The sequence below is a fragment of the Carcharodon carcharias genome, chromosome 1 (genome assembly GCF_017639515.1).
Source record: "Carcharodon carcharias isolate sCarCar2 chromosome 1, sCarCar2.pri, whole genome shotgun sequence".
Classification (NCBI taxonomy): Eukaryota; Metazoa; Chordata; class Chondrichthyes; order Lamniformes; family Lamnidae; genus Carcharodon; species Carcharodon carcharias.
Genome location: NC_054467.1, coordinates 75,269,548 through 75,290,740, shown reverse-complemented (window position 1 = coordinate 75,290,740; position 21,193 = coordinate 75,269,548). Strand labels below are relative to the sequence as shown.

The 21,193-nt window shown below is 43.7% G+C and overlaps 1 protein-coding gene across 1 annotated transcript in view; it reads right to left on the bottom strand.

Moving 5' to 3' along the window:
- The window catches only part of ablim2 (actin binding LIM protein family, member 2), a 502,624-nt gene that overhangs the window by 59,522 nt on the left and 421,909 nt on the right, over positions 1 to 21,193 (bottom strand). Inside the window, exons 15-19 of the mRNA XM_041204527.1 lie at positions 13,592 to 13,736; positions 13,355 to 13,413; positions 3,879 to 3,924; positions 3,740 to 3,747; positions 2,271 to 2,351 (exon numbers count right to left, since the gene is read on the bottom strand). Of these exons, the coding sequence (XP_041060461.1) occupies positions 2,271 to 2,351; positions 3,740 to 3,747; positions 3,879 to 3,924; positions 13,355 to 13,413; positions 13,592 to 13,736 (339 nt within the window). The remainder of the gene's footprint in view (positions 1 to 2,270; positions 2,352 to 3,739; positions 3,748 to 3,878; positions 3,925 to 13,354; positions 13,414 to 13,591; positions 13,737 to 21,193) is intronic.

Below are 21,193 nucleotides of genomic sequence, written 5' to 3'. Positions count from 1 at the left end.
GGGTGGATTCAGTGCAGGTGAGGTGTAGGGCAGGCAAGGTGCAGGATGCAGGCCAGGCAGGAGTGTCCCATGGACCATGGAGTGGGCCATTTTAACGCCTGAAGTTAATTTAAACTCTCTCCCACCTGAAGCTGGCACAATTAGCAACAGAGTCAGTGGACAGAATGAGGAATTCATGCAGGAAACTCATATTACTGTGGACTCAAGGGAATGGTCCTCAGCACAAGACTAGCATGTGGGTCTGGTGTATGGAGGTGAGGAGGGGTCTCCAAAGAGCTGCTGGAAGAGAAGATCCTAAGTAGGACCAGGAATGCCTGATGGGGTCTGGAGGTTTACTCCAGGTCCTCATAGACCACAAGGAATAAGAAAAATAAGAAAATATACTTATTTTAGATTATTCTGCAACTTTGCTGCCTTCCACCATGTTCCACTGGCAGGTTTGTCTCATTAGGCCACACACTTAATATTTTAATTTAGCCCTCCACCACTCATGTTGGCAAGAGGTCCTCATGTCGCTGGAATCCCAGCAATTAAAATGGTGGGAGGGGGAACACAATGGGAACATAGGGACTTCAGCTAGCCAGTACCTTAACCTCTCACATACCCTATTCCCACTGGGTGGGCTGGGTTAAAATTAGGGCTTAGGTCATTTACAAAGGCAGTCAGCTTTTGCCCATTATAAGTAGCAGGAAATCCAGCTCGACAGACTACTTGCTTAACTCTCAGAATTTGGTGAGTGAGTGAATTTGGCATAGGGAGTGGTCAAGAGAGGGAGTGAAAAATAGTGAAACCTGAGAACTGAAGTCCACAAGCATTAATTAGGTAAGCAGATGGGTGATTGGTTGTGGAGTTTTAAGGTTTCTTTTTTTCTCTAAACTACTGTAGTACTTTCAGCTAGGACTGGGCAAGTAATAAGTACTGTATTAAATGTATAGTTCAACTAGTTAAACTTCTTGATATAACTACAAATCATTGAATAAAGATTTTAATTAAAAAACTCAAGGAGGCTGGTCTGAGAGTGGCAGAGCAGGTTGTTTGTCTGGAATGCAGAATGTGGTAGTCTGTGGATGGTGAGACTGTCTGCAGCAAACATATCTGCAGGAGATGTCTCCATCTCAAATAAGAGTCATTGGGCAGGAGTGCGAGTTGGAGAGACTCCGATACATACGGGAGGGGGGAGTAACTTCTAGGTAGTTTTATCCAGAATAAAGTCACACCTCAGGAGAAAACACAGATTCTGGAAAGAGAGGGTGTGACTGATTGGGAGTTGGGTAGCAGGGATTTAGGAGAAGTTGAGAAAGAGGTCTGCAGACACTGGCCCTGTCAAACAGATGTAATGTGCTTGCTGCCTGTGATGCCAAGGGAATTACTGCAGGTGATATAATGCACAGTTATGAATCACTTGTGAACAGATACCCTCTCATGAAATTCCTCTTGTTATACAGCACATTTTGAACAACCCTCAGATAGTTCTAGACATTAATAGTATAATACAAATTACTAAGTAGTTTTCTCTTCAGTTAAATTATCTTTTGTTCATTTAAAACACCTTATTACAATTTCCTTGGGGCAAAAGAAAAACTGAAAACACAACAGTTTGCTTCATGAGCTTGTCATGGTTCAATGTAAATTTCTGATCTGAATCCCTGATGATCTCTATGGTCAGCAACATCTGTCTGGATTTGGCTAGATGATTTCTAATAATGTTTCTAATCATAATCTCCCTGCTATTCTGCCCTTCTATTATGCATGACATCAATGCTAATAAGTAGAAACATTATTTTGATTCCTGCTTCTGTTGATTACTATAATTATTATAACTTGTGATTATCAAACAGAATATTATTAAAGGATGCATAAATTTTATGATATTAGATCAAATGTTATTATATTGACTTTTGAAACACACGCTACTCAGCACTCAAACATATATTTAAACCCTGGAAATTTAAGAAAGCTGCAAATGCTGTACATCTCAAATAAAATTGTGAAAATACACATGAAAATACAATCTGAAAGCTAAGAATAGGTTAATAACTTCTCAGAATAGATTTAATAAGGGGTCTCACCCAAAATGATAATCAATCTGTATGTTTCAGATACTGACATTCTTTCTGGCATTTTCAACATTTTTTTATTTTTTACATCTCAAGCTTTGACAGAAAATTCCACACAAGATCAAGCATGAGAGAAAGCTATGTATGTGACAAAAATTATAATTGTAAGAGGAGTGCCATGGAAATGCTTCCATTTACCACAAGCATTCTTACCTCTAGTCTGGTCCTGTCCACATCCTTTGGTAGCTTGACACGAGCTTTCATTGTAACAGCTAACATTTCATAAGGATAAACCTGCAACAAGTAAAAGTAACTCAATAGGACAAACTCAGTTATACCTCTTTTTTTCATTTCTGATGCCAAGTTAGCATCATTGGAAATCTTAAGACCAGAAAAGATAGATTACTCTAGTCCATCTTCTTGCTGTTCAACTAAATTAACATCCCACTTTATTTCTTAAGAAAAATCAGACATTAGCTTGACATTTTCAGAGATTTATATAGTTTATTTCCTAATTTGTCCTTGTCAGCATTTTGTCAATAATCTGATAATTCCTCTGCTTATTCTATAACCAAGCTGCATGATTTTACACTAATCTACATTAAACTGAATCTCCAATTATTTCCTCACCTTGCTATATAATCTAAGCCCCCGTTTATGTGTTTGGGAAAGTCTATATGTAATGTGAGGACAGGTGAGATCAATGGGTTGGAGATGTCCGAGAGCTTAAGCAGGGGGAATTTAGCTGGTGGTTTGAAATCACTCTACATAAGGAAACAGTATAGAAGCTGAGCTATGTGAGAAGATTTAATTAAGGAAGGCAACTTTGAGTAGCAACAATGAAATCTTTGAAGGAGGGGTAAAATGAGTGGCAGAGCATGAGAAATGCAAATCAGGAGTAATTGCCAGAGAACTAAGGGGACAGAGCAAGGCGGGAGCTGTAGATGAGTGCTCTGACGCTGGCACAGCATTTTGTGTGGGAGGAAATGTAATGGGATGTATAACCAGGTGAGGTGGCTTAGGTAAAGGAAAGGTGGAGGTATGGGGTAAAAATTGTCAGTGGTCCAGGATTCAGTCAGGCCCAAGGTATCAATGGACTTCTCCAGAATGAGATTATGAATGTTTGCAAGGAAATAGAAGTTTTGCAGGCTAATACTACAGAAATTGAAGGCAGAAGCCCAATTACGTGTTCAAAAGCTTAGGGAATGGAAAGATAGTAGAAGGATGATGGAGAGATTTACCCTCTGGAGAGTGAGATCAGCCAGCTGTGCACTGGGAAAAATAGAATCTTTTCACATTGACTCTACAAATTGTTTCTGGTAAGAGGGAAGTAATTTTGTATTTTCTCTTCCTTTCCAATCAATGGCACTTGATATCTACTTATTAGAAATTACAGGATGACAGTTTAAAAATAACTTTTACTATGATATTCTTTCTGTCTAGGTGGGAAGTCATCACTTGTCCTTTATACCTCTCTGATGGATTTGCTGAAATCAAGAGTTCATTGTGTGGGAATCATGATTTGGCTCTCGTTGTATCATTCTGTAGCCAACTTTAAATGCCTTTATTGTTCAATATAGAAATGAATAAAACATGAGGGAAGAAAGACTGAGAGCTTAACCTGGTCAGATGCAGTTGGTGGATAGGAACCAGGAATTTAAGATGAGGAGTCAACTTCTTACCTTGTATTCTGTAAAAACAAAGTTCATTTCAGTGAGGTTTGAGCAACAACTTTAAAGAATTAAAACAAATTACTGAAAATCAAAGTAGCTCTATTTGTAGGTTTTTGATATTGATACTGTATTTGAAATGATTCCTCACCTCGCATTCCCCAGCTGGTATCATGATTTGATTCAAAATCTGATGTCTAAAGAGAGGAAATATCAAGTAAATATATTAGAAGCTTTTATGAATGTCAAAAGGTTGACAATTGCTTTTAATTCTTGTTATGTTATAAACTTTTGCAGTCTTTTTTTACAAAGATTTTTTTTTCTTAAATTTTATTTTCTGTGAGTAAATTGATCATTAAGGTTAAGAATGTCAGTTGCCAGAAGCTGATACTTTTAAAAAGCATCAAGCTCCCTTACTAATACTGTGTCTTTACTCTGGTTCACTAATGTACAATCCCTGTTCTAATGTCAACAGAGATGTTTAGGTTTGGGTAGTTTGAGATCTGGATTTTATGGGCTGGTGCGAAGTCTGAATATAAGTACGAGCAGACTGATAGAGCAGGAAAGGGCAATCACTAAGCCACCAAGCTTTTGCAACTTTTGTAGATAGTGGTCAGGCTTTTAGTGATTCTGTATGAAACAAAACATCTGGTAGGATTATTTATGGAGAGGGAAACCGATTTAACGTTCCAGGTTGATGTCAATTGCCATGATATATTAACTCTGTTTCTCTCTCCCACTGACTATTTCCAGCATGTTCTGTTTTTGTTTCAGGTTTCCAGCATCCACAGTATTTTGCTTTTGTGGCAGGATAATTTAGTTGGCTTCACCCAACAAGGTGCCACCTATTGCGTTTGCTTGTCCTCCTGTACCAACCTGGCGATAACCATGGGGACATATTTTCACAGGCTTCACTCAGCAGAGAGCGCTAATAACATTGTGCCATCTGCTGCAAGGATACTTGCAGTTAGCATACAGCATTGGGCTGGCATAACCAATGAGTTGATGTTCAAACTTGCCCCTGATAACTTATTGGGGTTTAGGTTATGGAATGACAATCAAGGACACCCTTCTTGCAGCCATCACATGGAGCACTATCTCCATGTTGGCAGCTATCAAATAGGGGCTTAGGTGCTGAGATGGGTCAGAATCTTCATGTCGACGAGCAGGGACGGGTCCTGCTTGCCGAAGTTTAAAATGATGCACGGTGAAGTCAGGCGGGCATCCTGACGTCACCGCGCTTCATTCAGATCTTGAGTTCGGCGGGCATGCACTGGAGTCGGGTGCGCGCCGCTGAACTGTCAAAAGCCTATTAAGGCCATATAAACACCAATTACAATAATTAACAGAACTGCCCGTCCAACCTTAAGATTGACGGACAGGCAAAGGGCCCAGGCGACCTTTGCATTTATCATGAAACCTCATCCACGTGCAGGATGAGGTTTCATGAAGATTTTTAAATTTTAATAAAAATTTTCAATAAAATTCATACATGTCCCTGTCACATGAGGGGACAGGTCTTAAAAATTTTATTTTTCCTTTATTTAAATTTTTAAATATCAAACTGATCTCTCTGAGGCAGCTTTGTGCCTCAGGGAGATTTCTGTGCTCTTTCACACACATGCCCTGACTTAGCCTACTCCCCCCGCCCGCACAGAGAGCGGACGGCGCTTCCGGGTGCGTGTGTCACACTGGGCGGGCCTTAATTGGCCCACACATGTAAAATGGCAGCGCGCAGCCGATTGCGGGCGGCGATAGTCTGCGCGCCCGCCCACGCCTGCTCCTACCCAACAGGGAGAAAATTCTCCCCAAGGTCTTTACATGGCTGCAGACACATGTCTATACATTGGGTTTTCCTTTACTTAAATATTTGTCTGACAATTGTTAGCCCTCTTTCTGTTTTGCCTTGGAAAAGGGCTATCAATGGTTTGAAATGCCTTTTAAGCCTTTCTTAAGGGTGCACAGATTGTTTCCCCGCTGCTCTGACATTCCTCTTCGATTGGGCGCATCCCTTTAAATTTCAGCTACATGAGATTTTCTGCTTCCATCACCAATGTGCATCTTACCCATATCAGTCCCAATCTTAGCTCTTCTCGCCAGGCTGATTTCAGGCTGGATGGAAGCTGAAATGCAGGCTAGCACTTATCCCCTCTGATCCCGTTGCTATCCTGCCATGTCCCAATCTTAACCAGCTTCCATGAGCAGATGAGAAGAACACCTCAAGGCAGGCAGTGGCATCTTTTCTAAATATGCTGATTGGGCCTTGACCTGCAGTTCTAGTTGGAAGCCCGAGCAGGGAGCACTGATGGTTTCCTGGTCAAGCCAAACCTTGCCAGGAGGTGGACCATTGACCAGAGGAGGGCCACATGTTAAGTGTTTGAATTTTCTTTGAGGTCCCGTACGAACCTTTGGGCTTCACAGGGAAGTCTTATGCCTCTCTTGCTATGGATTTCTCTGTCTCTGATCATACTGGAGCCCTCCAGCCTCTCACGACTTTCCCGACAACTGGGAACCACTTCCAGGCTGTGGGTCCTGCCACCAAATTTCTGCTCCTACCTGCCAATCAGGTAGTGGATCTGGCTGAATTAGGGTGGCTTCTAATTAAATTCATGGATATGAAGCCATTAATATTGTCTTGGGCTTGACCTCTCACTTATGTCCAGATCACCTGACACATGCCAACAGCCCACTGGTAAAATACACATTAGGTTGGCACACCATTTTCCCGTGATCCTAGTTCCAGTCTCTTTAGTTGTGTGTGGCAACTGCTGCTCTCGGTTCATACCCCGATTCGGGTCCGATCCAAATTCTAGGCCTTTGTTTCTAAAGAACCACATTCCTGTACATGAGGTTGTTCAGTTCAGTTGAGCAATTCAACAATCTTATTGTTAGAATTTTTAAAAAGGTCTATTTTTATTTTTCTAACCTTTAGAAGTATCAAATATTGCAGAATACTAAGGGCGGAATCATCCCAGGTTTGTACTAAGTGCGGTAGCAGGTGGGAAAAAAGCAGGTGGGAAAATCCGCTGGCCGCAGTGGCGGGTTTGTGCGCTGTATTGTCCATGCAACCTCATTAATTATGCATATCCAGGAAACACGCCGGGTAGCTGGCGGGGCATCCTCTGATTCGCCTGCCCCGCCATCACCTCAGTCCTTCAGTAAACCAGGCGCCATATTTAAAGGTTGCCCATGCAAAAAGCTAGCACTCTTCAAGTGATAGGAAGCTGCTGGGAACTGATGGCTGCCAAAGAGAGGAAACATGCTGCCCCAAATTTAGTGATGCCTCCCTCAAGTGCCTACTGGATGCAGTGGAGGCCCACTGCGAATTCCTCTATCCCACTCTGGATGAAGGCCAGCAAGCAAGGTCACCGATCCTGCATGGGAGGCAGTGGTAGCGGTGGTCAGCACCAAAGCACTGCAAAATAGGACAGCCATCCAGTGCCGAAAGAGGGTGACTGGTTTTATCCGTTCCTCTAGGCTAAGTCACTCTTCTCATTACCCTCAACTCACACACTCACAAATCCATCACACATCCACAGGGATCTTGCATCTCAAAGGGCAACACCACTAACACTCACACACACCCTTGCATCTCCATCAGGTTCATATCCTCTGGAGTGCGCGTCCTCATCCTGTCCATGGTTCTGCTGACCATAGAAACATTTCACGCAGTGCCATGTGTCCTGCTCACAGTCTCTCCATCTGTTTTCATGCAGGAGAAGCTGCTCACAGCAGCAGGGAGAGGTCCCAGATCAGGGGTGGAGTGGCCCACATTAGACCCCTCACTCACTATGAGAAGCATGCCATAGCGCTAAATGGTGAGGATGTGGACCGTTCCTGTGGCAACAATGAGGTGGGTAGCAAACACCCTCGTGAGGATCCTGCACCACATCATCCCTCTCTCAACGCAACTGTGAGTGCTCTAATTCCTGCTTTTGACTGTGCTGCCATGCACTAATTATCTCTACTTTGGTTCACAGGGAGCTCTGCGAAGCAAGCGGCATCCTCAGCCAGCCACTCCCTCAGCTCCATCCAGGTCCTCACCTCTAGCCAACAGGACATCTTCTCCATTGAAGGGCTAGAAATAAGCAGCCTGGAAGATCCATCACAACGCTTACCCACATCCTCCACCAGTGCAGAGACACACATCTCGGTGAGAACTAGATTTAGAGCAGGCTAGGGTTCACAATCTGGTGGTCCCCGCATGGATATGTGTCTGCAGCTGAAGAAGGCAGGTTCAGCCGAACTCCTGGCACTCGGACAACTGCTGGGGAAGAGGCACCTGTGCAGTCTGAGTCAGCTGACAGCCTCTGGATTCGGCCTTCCAAATTATCATGGAGAGTCAGCAGAAGGTGGGGAAACATAATGCAGAGCTGTTGGAAGCCCTCAACACAATGGAAAAGGAGATGGAAGAGTGCATCTGCCTGCTCTCTGATGAAGTGGTGACCACATGTGCATGTATGGAGGTCTCCATGGGAAGAATGGCAGATGCCATGGAGACACTGGTCCAGCAGAATGCGGAGATGCACACAGACCTGCACTCTATTGGAGTAGGGATGGGTGAGTTCCTGCAGTGGGAATGTAAGAGGGAAACAGGGCACCTCAACATCCCTCCAGGTGCTCCTTCCCCTCAAGGAGTCATTTCGGTGCTCTTGGGCACCAGAAGGGGATAGGAGTGGCAGCTGGACACCCCTGGGTCAGCCACCCAGGAATCTCAGAAGCTGTCCTTTCCCTCCGAGTCCGATTTGCCTGTGACCCCCTCGACCTCATCCTCTGTCATCGCAGAGGGAGCAGCTGGCCAACAGGAGGACAAAGCAAGCCAGGGCCCTCAAGGCCTTGGATCTCCTGAGGATTCATGCCAAAGTCATCAGAGGCAACAGGGCCAACCATTGCAAAGGCTGGCTCCACTCCTCCTGCGGATGTCAGGGCAGCACCTAGCTGAAATGGTAGGCCTAGAAAAGTAAAGAACTTCTGATCACAAGTGGTTTCATGGTTGAACACATGTTGTCACTTTATAATCTGAAAACATATTCACTTTCACTGAATAAGGTGTAATGTTGTCTTTCAGCTTCATTGACAGGCTTTGCGAGTCCTCGCCCCTGCATTCCTCCACCCCCCCTCTCCGCATTAGCAGATCAACTGCCCGTGGCTGGCCCACAACTGATTCTAGAGGGAGAAGTGTATGTGTGGCAGGGCCTTTCGGAGCCTCGTGCAAGCACTCTCCCGCGTACGCAGATCCATCCTCCATCTCAATGTTCTGAGCATTTTCAATGCTGTCTTTCAGCTGTCCATCTGAGCTGACCTGCATCTCTGCCCACCCAATGATCACACTTCCACACAGTACCTGTGCCCGTCCAACACGAGACTCCGCTCACTTTGAATTTTACAAGATGCTTGTTGTGAAGTACGGCTTCAGCTGCCCTGCCTTTTTCACCTGCCCCAGTCACCCATGTGTTCCCCAATCACTGTTGAACCCCTGGTATCAACTTCCACTTCCCTACTGTCACCTACCAGCCAGAACACTTTTCTTTCTGGGAGGTCCAGGTAAACATGCATGTGCCCTATCTTCCTGAGAATCCCACCCCCATCCATTTGACCTCCCTGACTCCTCATTCGCAACCCCAGGATCTGTGTCTTCCTCCAAGTCCCCACCAACCACCCTCGCTGTCCCTTTTACCACTACCTTTGCAACCTCACCCTCCCACCCTACCAGCTCAGTCTGTCCTCTCTCATTCTCACCATTCCCTCCTACCATGCCCACCCTCAGTTCGCTCCCCTGGAGATAGGCACTGACTTCACAGGTCCTTCCCTTGCATATTCACCTGGACATCCCTCCCCTTACTCCTTCCTCCACCCTTATTACTTCCTCTCCCCTAACTCCCACCTCCCTCCTTACTCCCTCCTCCCCCATCCAAACTCCTTCCTCCCACTGGACTCCTTCCCTCTCCAAACTCCTTCCTCTCCTTGGCCTCCTTCCCCATTCTGAACTCCTTCCTTCCCCTAGACTCCTTCCATCGTCCAAACTCCTTCCTCCCCCGGAATCCTCCCCACATCGGTACTCTTTCCCCCCTCCCGAATCCTTCCATCCTTCGAACTTCTTCCTCCCCTGGACTCCTTACCCCCTCCAAACTCCTTCCCTTACACCTTCCTTCCTCCCTTACGCCTACCACCTCATTTGCCACATTTTCCCCCATTACACCCTCTTCCCCCCTTAATCCCTCCCCTCCACAACCTCACCCCACCCTGACACCTTTGTTTGCCCCCTCCTAACTTCATCTCCCCCTTGGTACTTTCCTCTCCCAGTCAAGCCTAGACCTTCCTCTCCACCACCTTGATGATCATCGTAGCAGACCATGGCCAAGACACTGCTATCCTGAAGTAGACCCTCAACGGTGACCTTTCACCTTCCGTGAGCTGCTTCCCGGCGGAGCCACGTCCATGAGAACCTACCCAGCATGTGATGCATGTGTTCCTCCAGGGTCCGGTTGCTGTGGCGCTCCAGCATCTCTGTTCCTCGGATGTCCATGATGTGAGCAAGGCCCTAATGGTAGGTCCCGACTTCTGCACATCATACATGTCAAGATGTGTTCTGGGCCGGCCTATTTCCCCACCGATGTGGGCAGTGAATTTGACGTAGAGAGATGATTCTAGCGAGCAGGACTTATAATTAGATGCAGATTATTAAAATGACATCCCTGATGTGTGGCAGTGGGAAAGGCGCGTGGTCGTCGAAGGGTCATGAGGACTCGAAACGTCAACTCTTTTCTTCTCCGCTGATGCTGCCAGACCTGCTGAGTTTTTCCAGGTAATTCTGTTTTTGTTTTGGATTGCCAGCATCCGCAGTTTTTTGTTTTTGTTTTTATCTCTATGTTGTTATGGATATGGGTGGAGCTTAGCAAAGTTCTCTGGTTTCAATTTATCTGTATGTTTGCTGGGAGAGGGGTCTGGTTCCAGTTTGAATCTCATGCGGTTTTCAGCTCACAGAGAAGCTTTGGGAGCTGTTAGCCGGCTCCAGGCAGTTAGGGCTTAGAGGAGCCCTAGGAGCCATTTATAGCTCAGTGCAGCTGGGAGACTGGAGTTTGTAGAAACCCAGGGGCAGTACCAGCTTAGCGAAGCTAGCAGTCTGTGAAAGAGTTGGAAATGTGCCAACAAGTAGAGGTGGGAGTGCAGCTTTGTGAACCCCTTAAAACACAGTCTCAGGAGAAGAGATTGAATCATTGGGAGATGAGCAGTCACTGAGCCAGTCTGAGTTGAGTGGCTTTTGGAGGGAATTCAGAGACTAGATCTTTGAAAGTGAAGAGTTGAAATTCTTTGAGGGATTTGCCTATTAGCTTTGCCTGTTTGTCTGTTAATTCATATTAATGTTAATTCTGAATGTTAGAGTTTAAGATAAATATTGTTGGTTGTTTTGCTTTTCTGGCTTTATGTAGTAACGTTTATTTTGTTTGTTCAAAACTGTGGAATCTTGTGGCTTTATTCTCCACGTGGGTTACGGATTTCAAACTTTATCTATGTTAAAGAAAAAATTACTGGTCCCTAACCGGACCATGGATAATCATCTGTTTGTTCTTACGACAGATTGACCACTTGAAGGGATCTGCGTTTTTTGGAGTGGGTTTTATGGAGGACAATTTTTTTCAGTATGAAGTGTCTTTGACTATGACAACTCTACTAAATTGTTAGAAGTTTATTTTTTTAAATGCCCATTTCAAAGATATCCTGAGCTCTGCCTATCATGAACACTGGTTGTGTGGCTATGGAGAATATATATGGGGAATATGAGCAGACATGGAAGGGGACATGGAGGGCATGAGAATACGGGAGGGTATGAGGGGAGGCATGGAGAGGACATGGGTAGAATGAAGAATATGATAGAGCATGGGGATAGGAGGGGACATGGAGGGGCATAGGGTTAAGACAGGATATGACGGTAGCACTGGGTGGCATGAGGATATGAGGGGGCATGGAGTGGTGTGTGGAAATGAGAGGGTGATACAGGAATATGAGGGACCATGGTGTGGAATGGGTAGGGTATGAGGGGTGAGGGTTAGGGATATAAGAACCATGTTGGAGAGCTGGGTCGATGTCCCAGTGAACTGAGGCAGACCTTCTAACTAACCCTCCTTGGTACCTGCACTCCTCCGACACTGCCTCGGGACTTAGCAAACCTAAACCCTGTCCACCCATGTCACCCGGAGATGAAGATATGGTGAGTATGGGCAGAGGTGACAAGGTCGGATTTCTGAACTTGGGAAATGGCCTGGCTCGCATTTCCTGAGCCCAGCACGAAAATCCAGCTTCTGTTGATCACTACTGTTATATAGAGGCCAGCTATAGTCACAAGAAACATTTCAGAAAGTAAAATATAGTCAGAAATTGTCGACTTAGTACCACTCAATGCCAGCTTAGTTCAATGGGTAGTGATCTCATTGGAGAGAATTTTAATTCACAGCCATCCTGTGCGTCTGAAAGAAGGATGGACCGAAGTTGAAAATGGGATTGGGGAAGGACACCTTGGCAGTTTTATTTCTAGCCCTTATGCTTGTTTGATGCAATAGACATGCAGACCTGAAACAGGCAAGTAATCCACTGCTAATTTTAATATCTTGGCTTCTGCAAAATAGCCATTGTTTAAACTTATCTATTGGTCAATGTGTCTCAAAATAGTGCATTGTGTGGGCCATTTCTTAGAGGCATGGTAAGGTGTTAAATAAATTCCAGTCTTGCTTTCATGCTATGCTGGTTGTACTGGTCTCATAGATAAATGGACTACCTATGAAGAGAGTGAGCAGAGACAAGAGCCCTGAGATTCCTCAGAGTTGTTCCTATTCCACAACCATGTACACATGCAAATAGGATATCCACTGCACTAATGCATAGTTACAGTAACGGAATAAGAACAGCTGCATGGAAAGTTTGGGCCAAGGTGTTTTCCCCCATAACCAGGAATAAGAAACACTAACCAATTCATACCAGCTCTCTACACATACAGGTGTGGGACAAAATTCATCCATTCCAAAGGCATAAAAATGGGATAGGAGACCCAGCAGAGAATGATGCATGAAACATTCAGGCAAAATGTAAATCAGAAGGATTGAGTAAGTAAATCTACAGCATTATGATTAACTAACTGCATTAAGTTTATAGGTTGTAAAAATCTCTGGATGCTGGAATCATACCTGTGGCACTGACCACAGTAGAGTTTGTGTGGTCAGTGGGAAGACACCTAATTTACATGTGGCTAGCAGGTACACTTGCAACTACAGGTTCATCTCTGGTGCATACCTGAATCACTGCCTGGAAAATTCAGTAGCTGGCCATTTTTGTGGGGAGGTTTCCTAGGGCCCCTGCATAAAACATAGAGTCTTCCCTAAGGATCTTACATCAGGATACTGATCCTGAATGTAAAAAGAAACTGGCCAGTCTTCGATGATTTCCCAAGCTTGCTCTTCCCCTTCCCCCCCATGCACCCCACCACCAAAGGAGTATATTTTCAGGAAAGTCTCTATTATATAAGGATCCAAATTGGATTTAGTCCTTATTCAAAGTTGGTTATACAATACGTCCATTATTCCAATAACAAACTGTCACTTAAAAACAAAAACCTTAAACATAAAACTTGTTTACCTTGTGTGATCTATTTTTTCCATAACCAGGAAGAGAAGCCGATTTGGAGTGAGGAATTCCTGTAACAAATTGCAGTTTAGTCAACCAGGAACTACTAGTTGATCTATTGCTCAGAGGGTTAAACAATATCCCCCTAACAGACACAACATTCAATGCTTTCCAATTTGATGAATAAAATGATCAATTTGTTAAACAACGAAGTGGGAATTAAATTGTCAATGTGCAGAACGCACTTACTTGTTTGAAAGAGTGAATCAGTGCTTGACCTTTGCAGCAGTTCTCTATCAGCAGCAGGGCTCCGAGATGATGATTTAGGGTCCAGATCATGGGAGTCAGCTGGGGCATCCATCTCCCCTTTCAGTATCAACCAACTTGTCTTCACCTGGAAATGATTTCAACAGTCAAGGATTTACTAGTGACTTGAGCAATGAGACCAAAATACATATGCAATCTGATGCAATTTTACTTTTTTTTATATTGCTGCCAAACAATGTCTGAAGAAAATACCAATCTGAAGTTTTAAGTAATAGCTGTATGGCTTCAGTCCAACTTGCACATATCTTCACAAGATAGTTGAGGAGGAAAGCCACTCGGCTCTTCTAATTCATCATTTAGAGAGATCCTGGAGTCCTGCAATTCTAATATCCAGTGCTAAAAAAAGTCACAGGATTTTCAATTATTCAATACCCCTACCTGGAAGTCTATTCCATATGCTGATCATTCTTTGTATGAAGAACTTTCTGACATCAGTCCTGAATTTACCTTTTACTAGCTCAGATCCTTGTTCTCTAGTTTCTACTCTTCAAACTTAAAGTAATATTCTGGACTTACCTTTCCCTTCCCTTTGACTTTAATACAGCCTTCCATCTCAAGATGATGGTTTGCACAGTAGTGGTTAACTGTGTTAGCCTCTGTTTTCACTAGCCTTCTTCTCAGCCAGCTGAGCTTTTGGTTTCTGCTTGTCTCATCTAATGTCCTTTCAAACAGTTAGCCTCCAGGGGTTATGGCCATCGACTGTCCTCCAGTTGTCAGTGTCAATGTCCACCATCTTATTCATTCTTTCATGGAATGTGGGAGTTGTTGGAAGGCCAGCATTTATCCCTAATTTGGTCTAGAACCGAGTGGCTTGCTAGTCCATATCTGTAATGACTTGGCATACCAGACATGCTTCTACTTGAAACAGATAACTTTATTAAAGAGCTCTTTTAGAAGCTACAAGCTTGAACCAGGTCCACGACTAGAAAGCTCTGTCTCCCCGGATTACCCGCGCTTCGGGCTCATTCATCAAGAACAATCATGTGACCCCAATAGGCAGTAGGTAAAGCTATACCTTCAATCCCTACATTTCCCCCGCCTTTAGTTTTTTTTATCATTTCCTATTTACAAAGGACATTTTAATCCACAACATATACATATATGCAGGTCAGGTGATTAATGATTAAGTCTCTGAGGTAATTTTCTTATTTGGTTAGAGCGGCGTAGATTTGCCCACTGGATCGGCATGATCAGGAACTGCAGCGTCAGGTACATCACTAGAAAGTGGCAGTTCAGGGTTAGGCAATTCTACAGAAACATCAATTATGTGTATTCTAGGTTGGTCTGTCACCTCAGGGATTAATGATTCGACGTTAATCACAGGCGGAATAGCTGGTTGTTGGAATGTCTCTACTCCTAAGATGTTCCACATGTTTTTGAACAATTCAGTCTTCCATTTCCAATTAGAATGACAAAGGTCCAAGTTCTGAGACAATTGTACCAGGAACCCAACAAGGTCCACTTCCAAAATTACAAATAAAAACTATCTCCTCCAGTAAGTCTTCGAGCTTTGCTATGAATATCGTGATTCAATTTTTGATTACTCTGATTCTTTTCTACCTTCCCCTCTAAGTTTGGAAACACCAGACTTTGTGTGTAGGTGGCATTACATCAATAATTCAGATGGTGCCGAACCCATAGTTGAATGAGTCATCGCATGATAATTGAGAAGGAAAAGGGAAAGTCAAGTTTCTAGAATACCTTTGGATAACCCCTTTATTCCCAATTTGAAAGTTTGCACAGCTCTTTCAGCTAGCCCATTTGATGAGCAATGATATGGTGCTGTTACAATATGTTTGATTCCATTTAAACTCGTGAATCTCGGAAACTCTGTACTAGTAAAGACTGTACCATTATCCGAAACAATGACTTCTGGTAGGCCATGTACACTAAAACACTGGTGGAGCTTTTCAATAGTTGCACTCAATCTATGTCTGGCCACCAGATGTAGATTCGCACATGCATCTTCATCTTCGATATGTCTTGATGTGCACTGTGAAGCTCTGTCAAGGGTGATTCTCTTCCTTGTGAAGTAATGATGACTCTTGATCCCCACAATAGGATTCCATTTTGACAACTTAACTCTGTTTTACGGGCATGGAATGGTCTTATTTTTACAGACACTGGTGAATTTGAGCACCCTCACAATACAATGTCTTGGACTTTTGACAAAATTGTTTCTCTATATGTCCTATTCCTTATTTGCTTCGCACACACAGGTGAAGAGCCAAGAAATTCAGCATAAGCACAGCTTCTTGTGGCACTGGAGCATGTACAATGCTATCTGGTAATGGGAGGTGACTGAGTACATCTGCATTTGCAATATGCAAGCCAGGACGGTACATAAAGGTGTACTTATATGTAGATAATATCAAAACCCATTGTTGAATTCTTGCTGAGGCTATTGCAGAATGATTTTTTCCTCATTGAATAAACCCATTAATGGTTTATGGTCCAACACAATGATGAAATGTCATCTATGCAGGTACTGGTGGAATTTCTTCCCTCCAAATATTGATGATAAAACCTCCTTTTCTAGTTGTGAATAACTCTTCTTGGCTGCAGAGTGGGTTCTGGAGACATAGCTGATTGGGCTTTCGGAATCATCTTCTATTCTGTATAATATTGCTCCCACACCATAAGGAGATGCATCACAGGTTAATATTAATTCTTTTGATGGATAATAAAGTACCAGCAGACATGATGAATGAGAAAATGCTGACCTTATCATGTTTCAGCAAATGAAAGCTGGAAGGAAGTGCATCAGATTGTTATACCATTTAGATATAGAAATGAGATTCTGAGAATAGCTCATGAAATTCCAATGGGGGGACATTTAGGAATTAGAAAGACACATGCAAATGTACAAAAACATTTTTGTTGGCCTGGATTGCATAGAGATGTAGTCAAATTCTGTAGAACATGTCACAAATGTCAGGCGATACGGAAACTATAAGCAATGATTAAGCTGGCACTTTTTAATTCCAATTCCATAATTTGAAGAACCTTTTAGTAGGGTCATGATTGACTGTGTAGGACCCCTCCCTCAGACTAAAAGTGGAAATCAGTACTTACTGACAATAATGGATGTGTCTACAAGGTTTCCTGAAGCGATGCCCTTGTGAACTAAATGTTTTACAAGATATGGTTTACCTAAAGAAGTACAATCATGTCACAGCTGTTTAAGGAAGTAATGAACAGTTTGGGGATAAAACAGTTTAAGTCAACAGCTTATCATCCGGAGTCACAAGGGGCTTTGGGCGTCAGGATATAGTCAGGATCATCCACAGGATTAGGATAGGGGAATTCCATTCTTGTTATTTGCTATTAGAGATGCTCCTAATGCATCGACTAGTTTTAGTCCTTTCAAACTAGTTTATGGTCATGACGTAAGGGGACCACTAAAATTGATTCATGAGAAATTGATGCGTCAAAATTCAGAAACTACTCTCCTAGATTATGTATCAAATTTCAGAGAAAGATTAGAAAGAGCACGTGAGTTGGCTAGGGAATATTTACAAATATCACAGTGAAGGAACGATGATATATTTCAAAGTCAGGATGGTTAGTGGCTTGGAGGTACCGGAGGACTGGAGAAATGCAAAGGTAGTTCCATTGTTTAAAAAGGGATCAAAGGAAATGCCAAACAATTATAGGCCAGTTAGACATACTTAGGTGGTGAGCAAATTAATAGAATCAATCCTGAGAGATAGGATTAACTGTCATATGGAAAGGCATGGACTAGTCAAGGATGGTCAGCATGGATTTGTTCAAGGAAGGTCTTGCCTCACAAATTTGCTTGAATTCTTTGAGGAAATGACAAGGAGGGGTGATGAAGGTACAGTGGGTATGGTGTACATGGATTTTAGCAAGGCATTTGACAAGGTCCCACATGACAGATTGGACAGGAAAGTAAAAGCCCATGGGATTCAGGATAATATGACAAACTGGATAAAAGGTTGGCTTTGTAACAGGAAACAAAGGGTAATGGTCGATGGATGTCCTTGTGAATGGAAAGTTGTTTCAAGTGGTGTTCCATAGGGCTCGGTGTTGGGACCCTTGCTGTTTGTGTTATATTTTAACGATTTGGATGTGAACATGGGGGGCACGATTGGGAAATTTGCAGATGACACAAAGATTGGCCAAGTAGTGGATAGTGTAAAGGATAGCCATAATCACCAAAACAATATAAATGGGTTGGTGGAATGGGCGGTAAAGTGGCAGATGGATTTTAACATAGAGAAGTGTGAGGTCAAACATTTACAGGGATTACACAATAAATGGGAATATACTAAGAGGGGTAGATGAAGTGAGAGATCTTGGCATACAAGTACACAAGTCCCTGAAGGCAGCAGTTCAAGTAGACAAGGTTGTAAAGAAGGCATATGGAATGCTCTCCTTCATTGGAGAAGTATAGAATGTAAAAGTAAGGATATAATGTTGGAATTGTATAAAACGCTGGTGAGGCCACAACTGGAGTATTGTGTGCAGTTCTGGTCACCGTATTACAGGAAGGATGTAATAGCTCTGGAGAGAGTAAAGAGGAGGTTTATCAGAATGTTGCCAGGGTTAGAAAAGTATAGCCAAGAGGAGAGATTGGATAGGTTGGGATTATTTTCCTTAGAAAAGAAGGCTGAGAGGTGATTTGATTGAGGTGTACAAAATTATGAGGGGAATAGATAGAGTGGACAGGATAAAATTGTTTCCCTTGGTGGAGAATTCTAGAACCAGGGGACATAGATTCAAGTTAAGTGGCAGAAGGTGTAGGGGAGACATGAGGAAGAACTTTTTTATGCAGAAAGCAGTGGGTGTCTGGAATTCACTGCCCAAGTTGGTCGTAGAGCCAGAAACTCTAAACTCTTTTAACAAGAACCTAGATCTGCACCTAAAGTGCTGTAAGTAGCAGGGCTATGGGCTGGGTGCAGGAGGGTGGGATTAGAAAGGGCACCTGGGTGTCCTCGGGCTGGCATGGACAAGATGGGCTGAATGGCCTCCTTCTGTGCTGTAACTTTTCTATGGTTCTATGGAGTGTATCTTTCAGGTGATGGTGTTCCCGTGTGTCTGCTGCCCTTGTCCTTCTAGATGGTAGAGGTTGTGGGCTTGTAATGTGCTGTCCAAGGAATCTTGGTGAGTTCCTGTAGTGCATCTTGTAGATGGTACATACTGCTGCCACAGTGCATCGGTGATGGAGGGAGTGAATATTTGTGGATGTGGTGCCAAACAAGCAGGCTGCTTTGTCCTGCATGGTGTTAAGTTTGTTGAGTTGTTGGAACTGCACTCATTCAGGCAAGTGGAGAGTATTCCATCACACTCCTGACTTGTGCAATGTAGATGGTGGACAGGCTTTGGCGAGTCAGGAGGTGAGTTACTCATCACAGAATTCTTAGCCTTTGACCTGCTCTTGTAGCCAGAGTATTTATATGGCTAGTCCAGTTCAGTTTCTGGTCAATGGTAATCCCCAGGATGTTGATAGTGAGGATTCAGAGATGCTAATGCCATTGAATGTCAAGAGTGATGTTTGGAAATTTTCTTGTTGGAGATGGTCATTGCCTGACACTTGTGTGGTACAAATGTTACTTGCCACTTTGTCAGCCCAAACCTGGATATTGCCCTGGCCTTGCTGCATTTGGACATAGTCTGCTTCAGTATCTAAGGAGTCACGAATGGTGCTGAACGTTGTGCAATAATCAGCGGACATCCCCACTTCTGACCTTATGATGGGAGGTTATTGCTGAAGCAGCCTGAGATGGTTGGGACGAGGATACTACCCTGAGGAACTCTTGCAGTGATGTGTTGGAACGATGATTGACCTCCAACAACCACAACTATCTTCCTTTGTGCTAGGTTTGACTTCAACCAGCAGAGTGTTTTCCCCCTGATTCCCATTGACTCCAGTTTTGCTAGGGTGCCTAGATGCCACACTTGATCAAATGCTGCCTTGATGTCAAGGGCAGTCACTCTCACCTCACCTCTGGAGTTCAGCTCCTTTGTCCATGTTTAAACCAAGTCTGCAATGAGGTCAGGAGCTGAGTGGCCTTGGCGGAACCCAAATGGAGCGTCAGAGAGCAGGTTATTGCTAAGCAAATGCTGCTTGATAGCACTGTTGATGACCCCTTCCATCACTTTACTGATGATGAAGAGTAGATTGATTGGTCATTAATTGGCTGGCGTGGATTTGTCCTGCTTTTTGTGCACATACCTAGGCTACTCCCCACACTGCTGGGTAGATGTTTGTGTTGTAGCTGTACTGAAACAGCTTGGCTAGGGGCATGGCAAATTCTGGGGCACAATCCTCCAGTACTAGTGCCGGAATATTGTCAGGGCCCATAGCGTTTGCAGTATCCAGTGCCTTCAGCTGTTTCTTGATATCGTGTGGAGTGAATTGAATTGGCTGAAGGCTGGCATCTATGAGGTTGGGGACCTCCGTAGGAGATCAAAATGGATCATCCACTCGGCACTCCTGGTTGAAGAAAGGTACAAACGCTTCAGCCTTACCTTTTGCATCAATGTGCTGGGCTCCCCCACCATTGAGGATGGGGATATTTGTGGAGCCTCCTCCTCCACTGAGTTGTTTAATTGGCCACCACCATTCATGACTGAATATAGCAGGAATGCAGAGTTTAGATCTGATCCATTGGTTGTGGGATTGCTTAGCTCTGTCTATCACTTGCTGCTTATGTTGTTTAGCACATAAGTAGTACTGTGTTGTAGCTTCACCAGGGTGACACGTCATTTTTAGGTATGCCTGATGCTGCTCCTGGCATGCCCTCCTGCATGCTTTATTGAACCAGGATTGGTCCCTTGACCTGGTGTCAATGGTAGAGTGGGGGATTGTCCTGAAGCTATTAATGTATATAACATTGGAAATTATTTAAAAAAAAAGATGGTTAGTCTGTGGGTTTGTCTTAACTGGATTAAAGCCAGCTAGTCTGGGTGCTTTGATGTATACTAGTTTTGAGATGGCACCTAGCTAACAGCGACCAAGCAATATTTATATTACTAATAAAATTGGTACTGTGAAAGGGGTCTTTTTGTTAGAATAGGTGGAGTTCAAAGCAGCTGGTGATACAATCAGAATTTACATTCATTGAGGTTTGCTAGGTATAACTGATAGTAGTTTTGTGTGTGCAGGACAGAGGCAACGTAATATCAAAGCCTGTAAGCCTACCACTGTGTCTGCAAAGGAATAAAGTGAAAGGAACCTTATTTTGAATTTGGAAGGTGAAAATGCTTTGCCTGGTGTCTGGTTGCTGTTGCCTTAATGGAGGTTTGTTTGGGAATTTGTTAAAAGTTATGATAGTAGTAATTTGTAGCCAAGCATATGTGTTTAATATGTTGCAACTTAATAAAATGTTTCATTTAGTTTAATATAAAAACCTCTTGGGTAAAATTTTCCCCCTGTTGGGGAGGAAATGCGGGAGCAGGCGCAGGCAGGTGGGGGCGCGCTGCCATTTCACATGGGTGGACCAATTGAGGCCCGCCCAGCGTGATGCCCGCCAGGAAGCACTATGCGCTCCTTGTGCG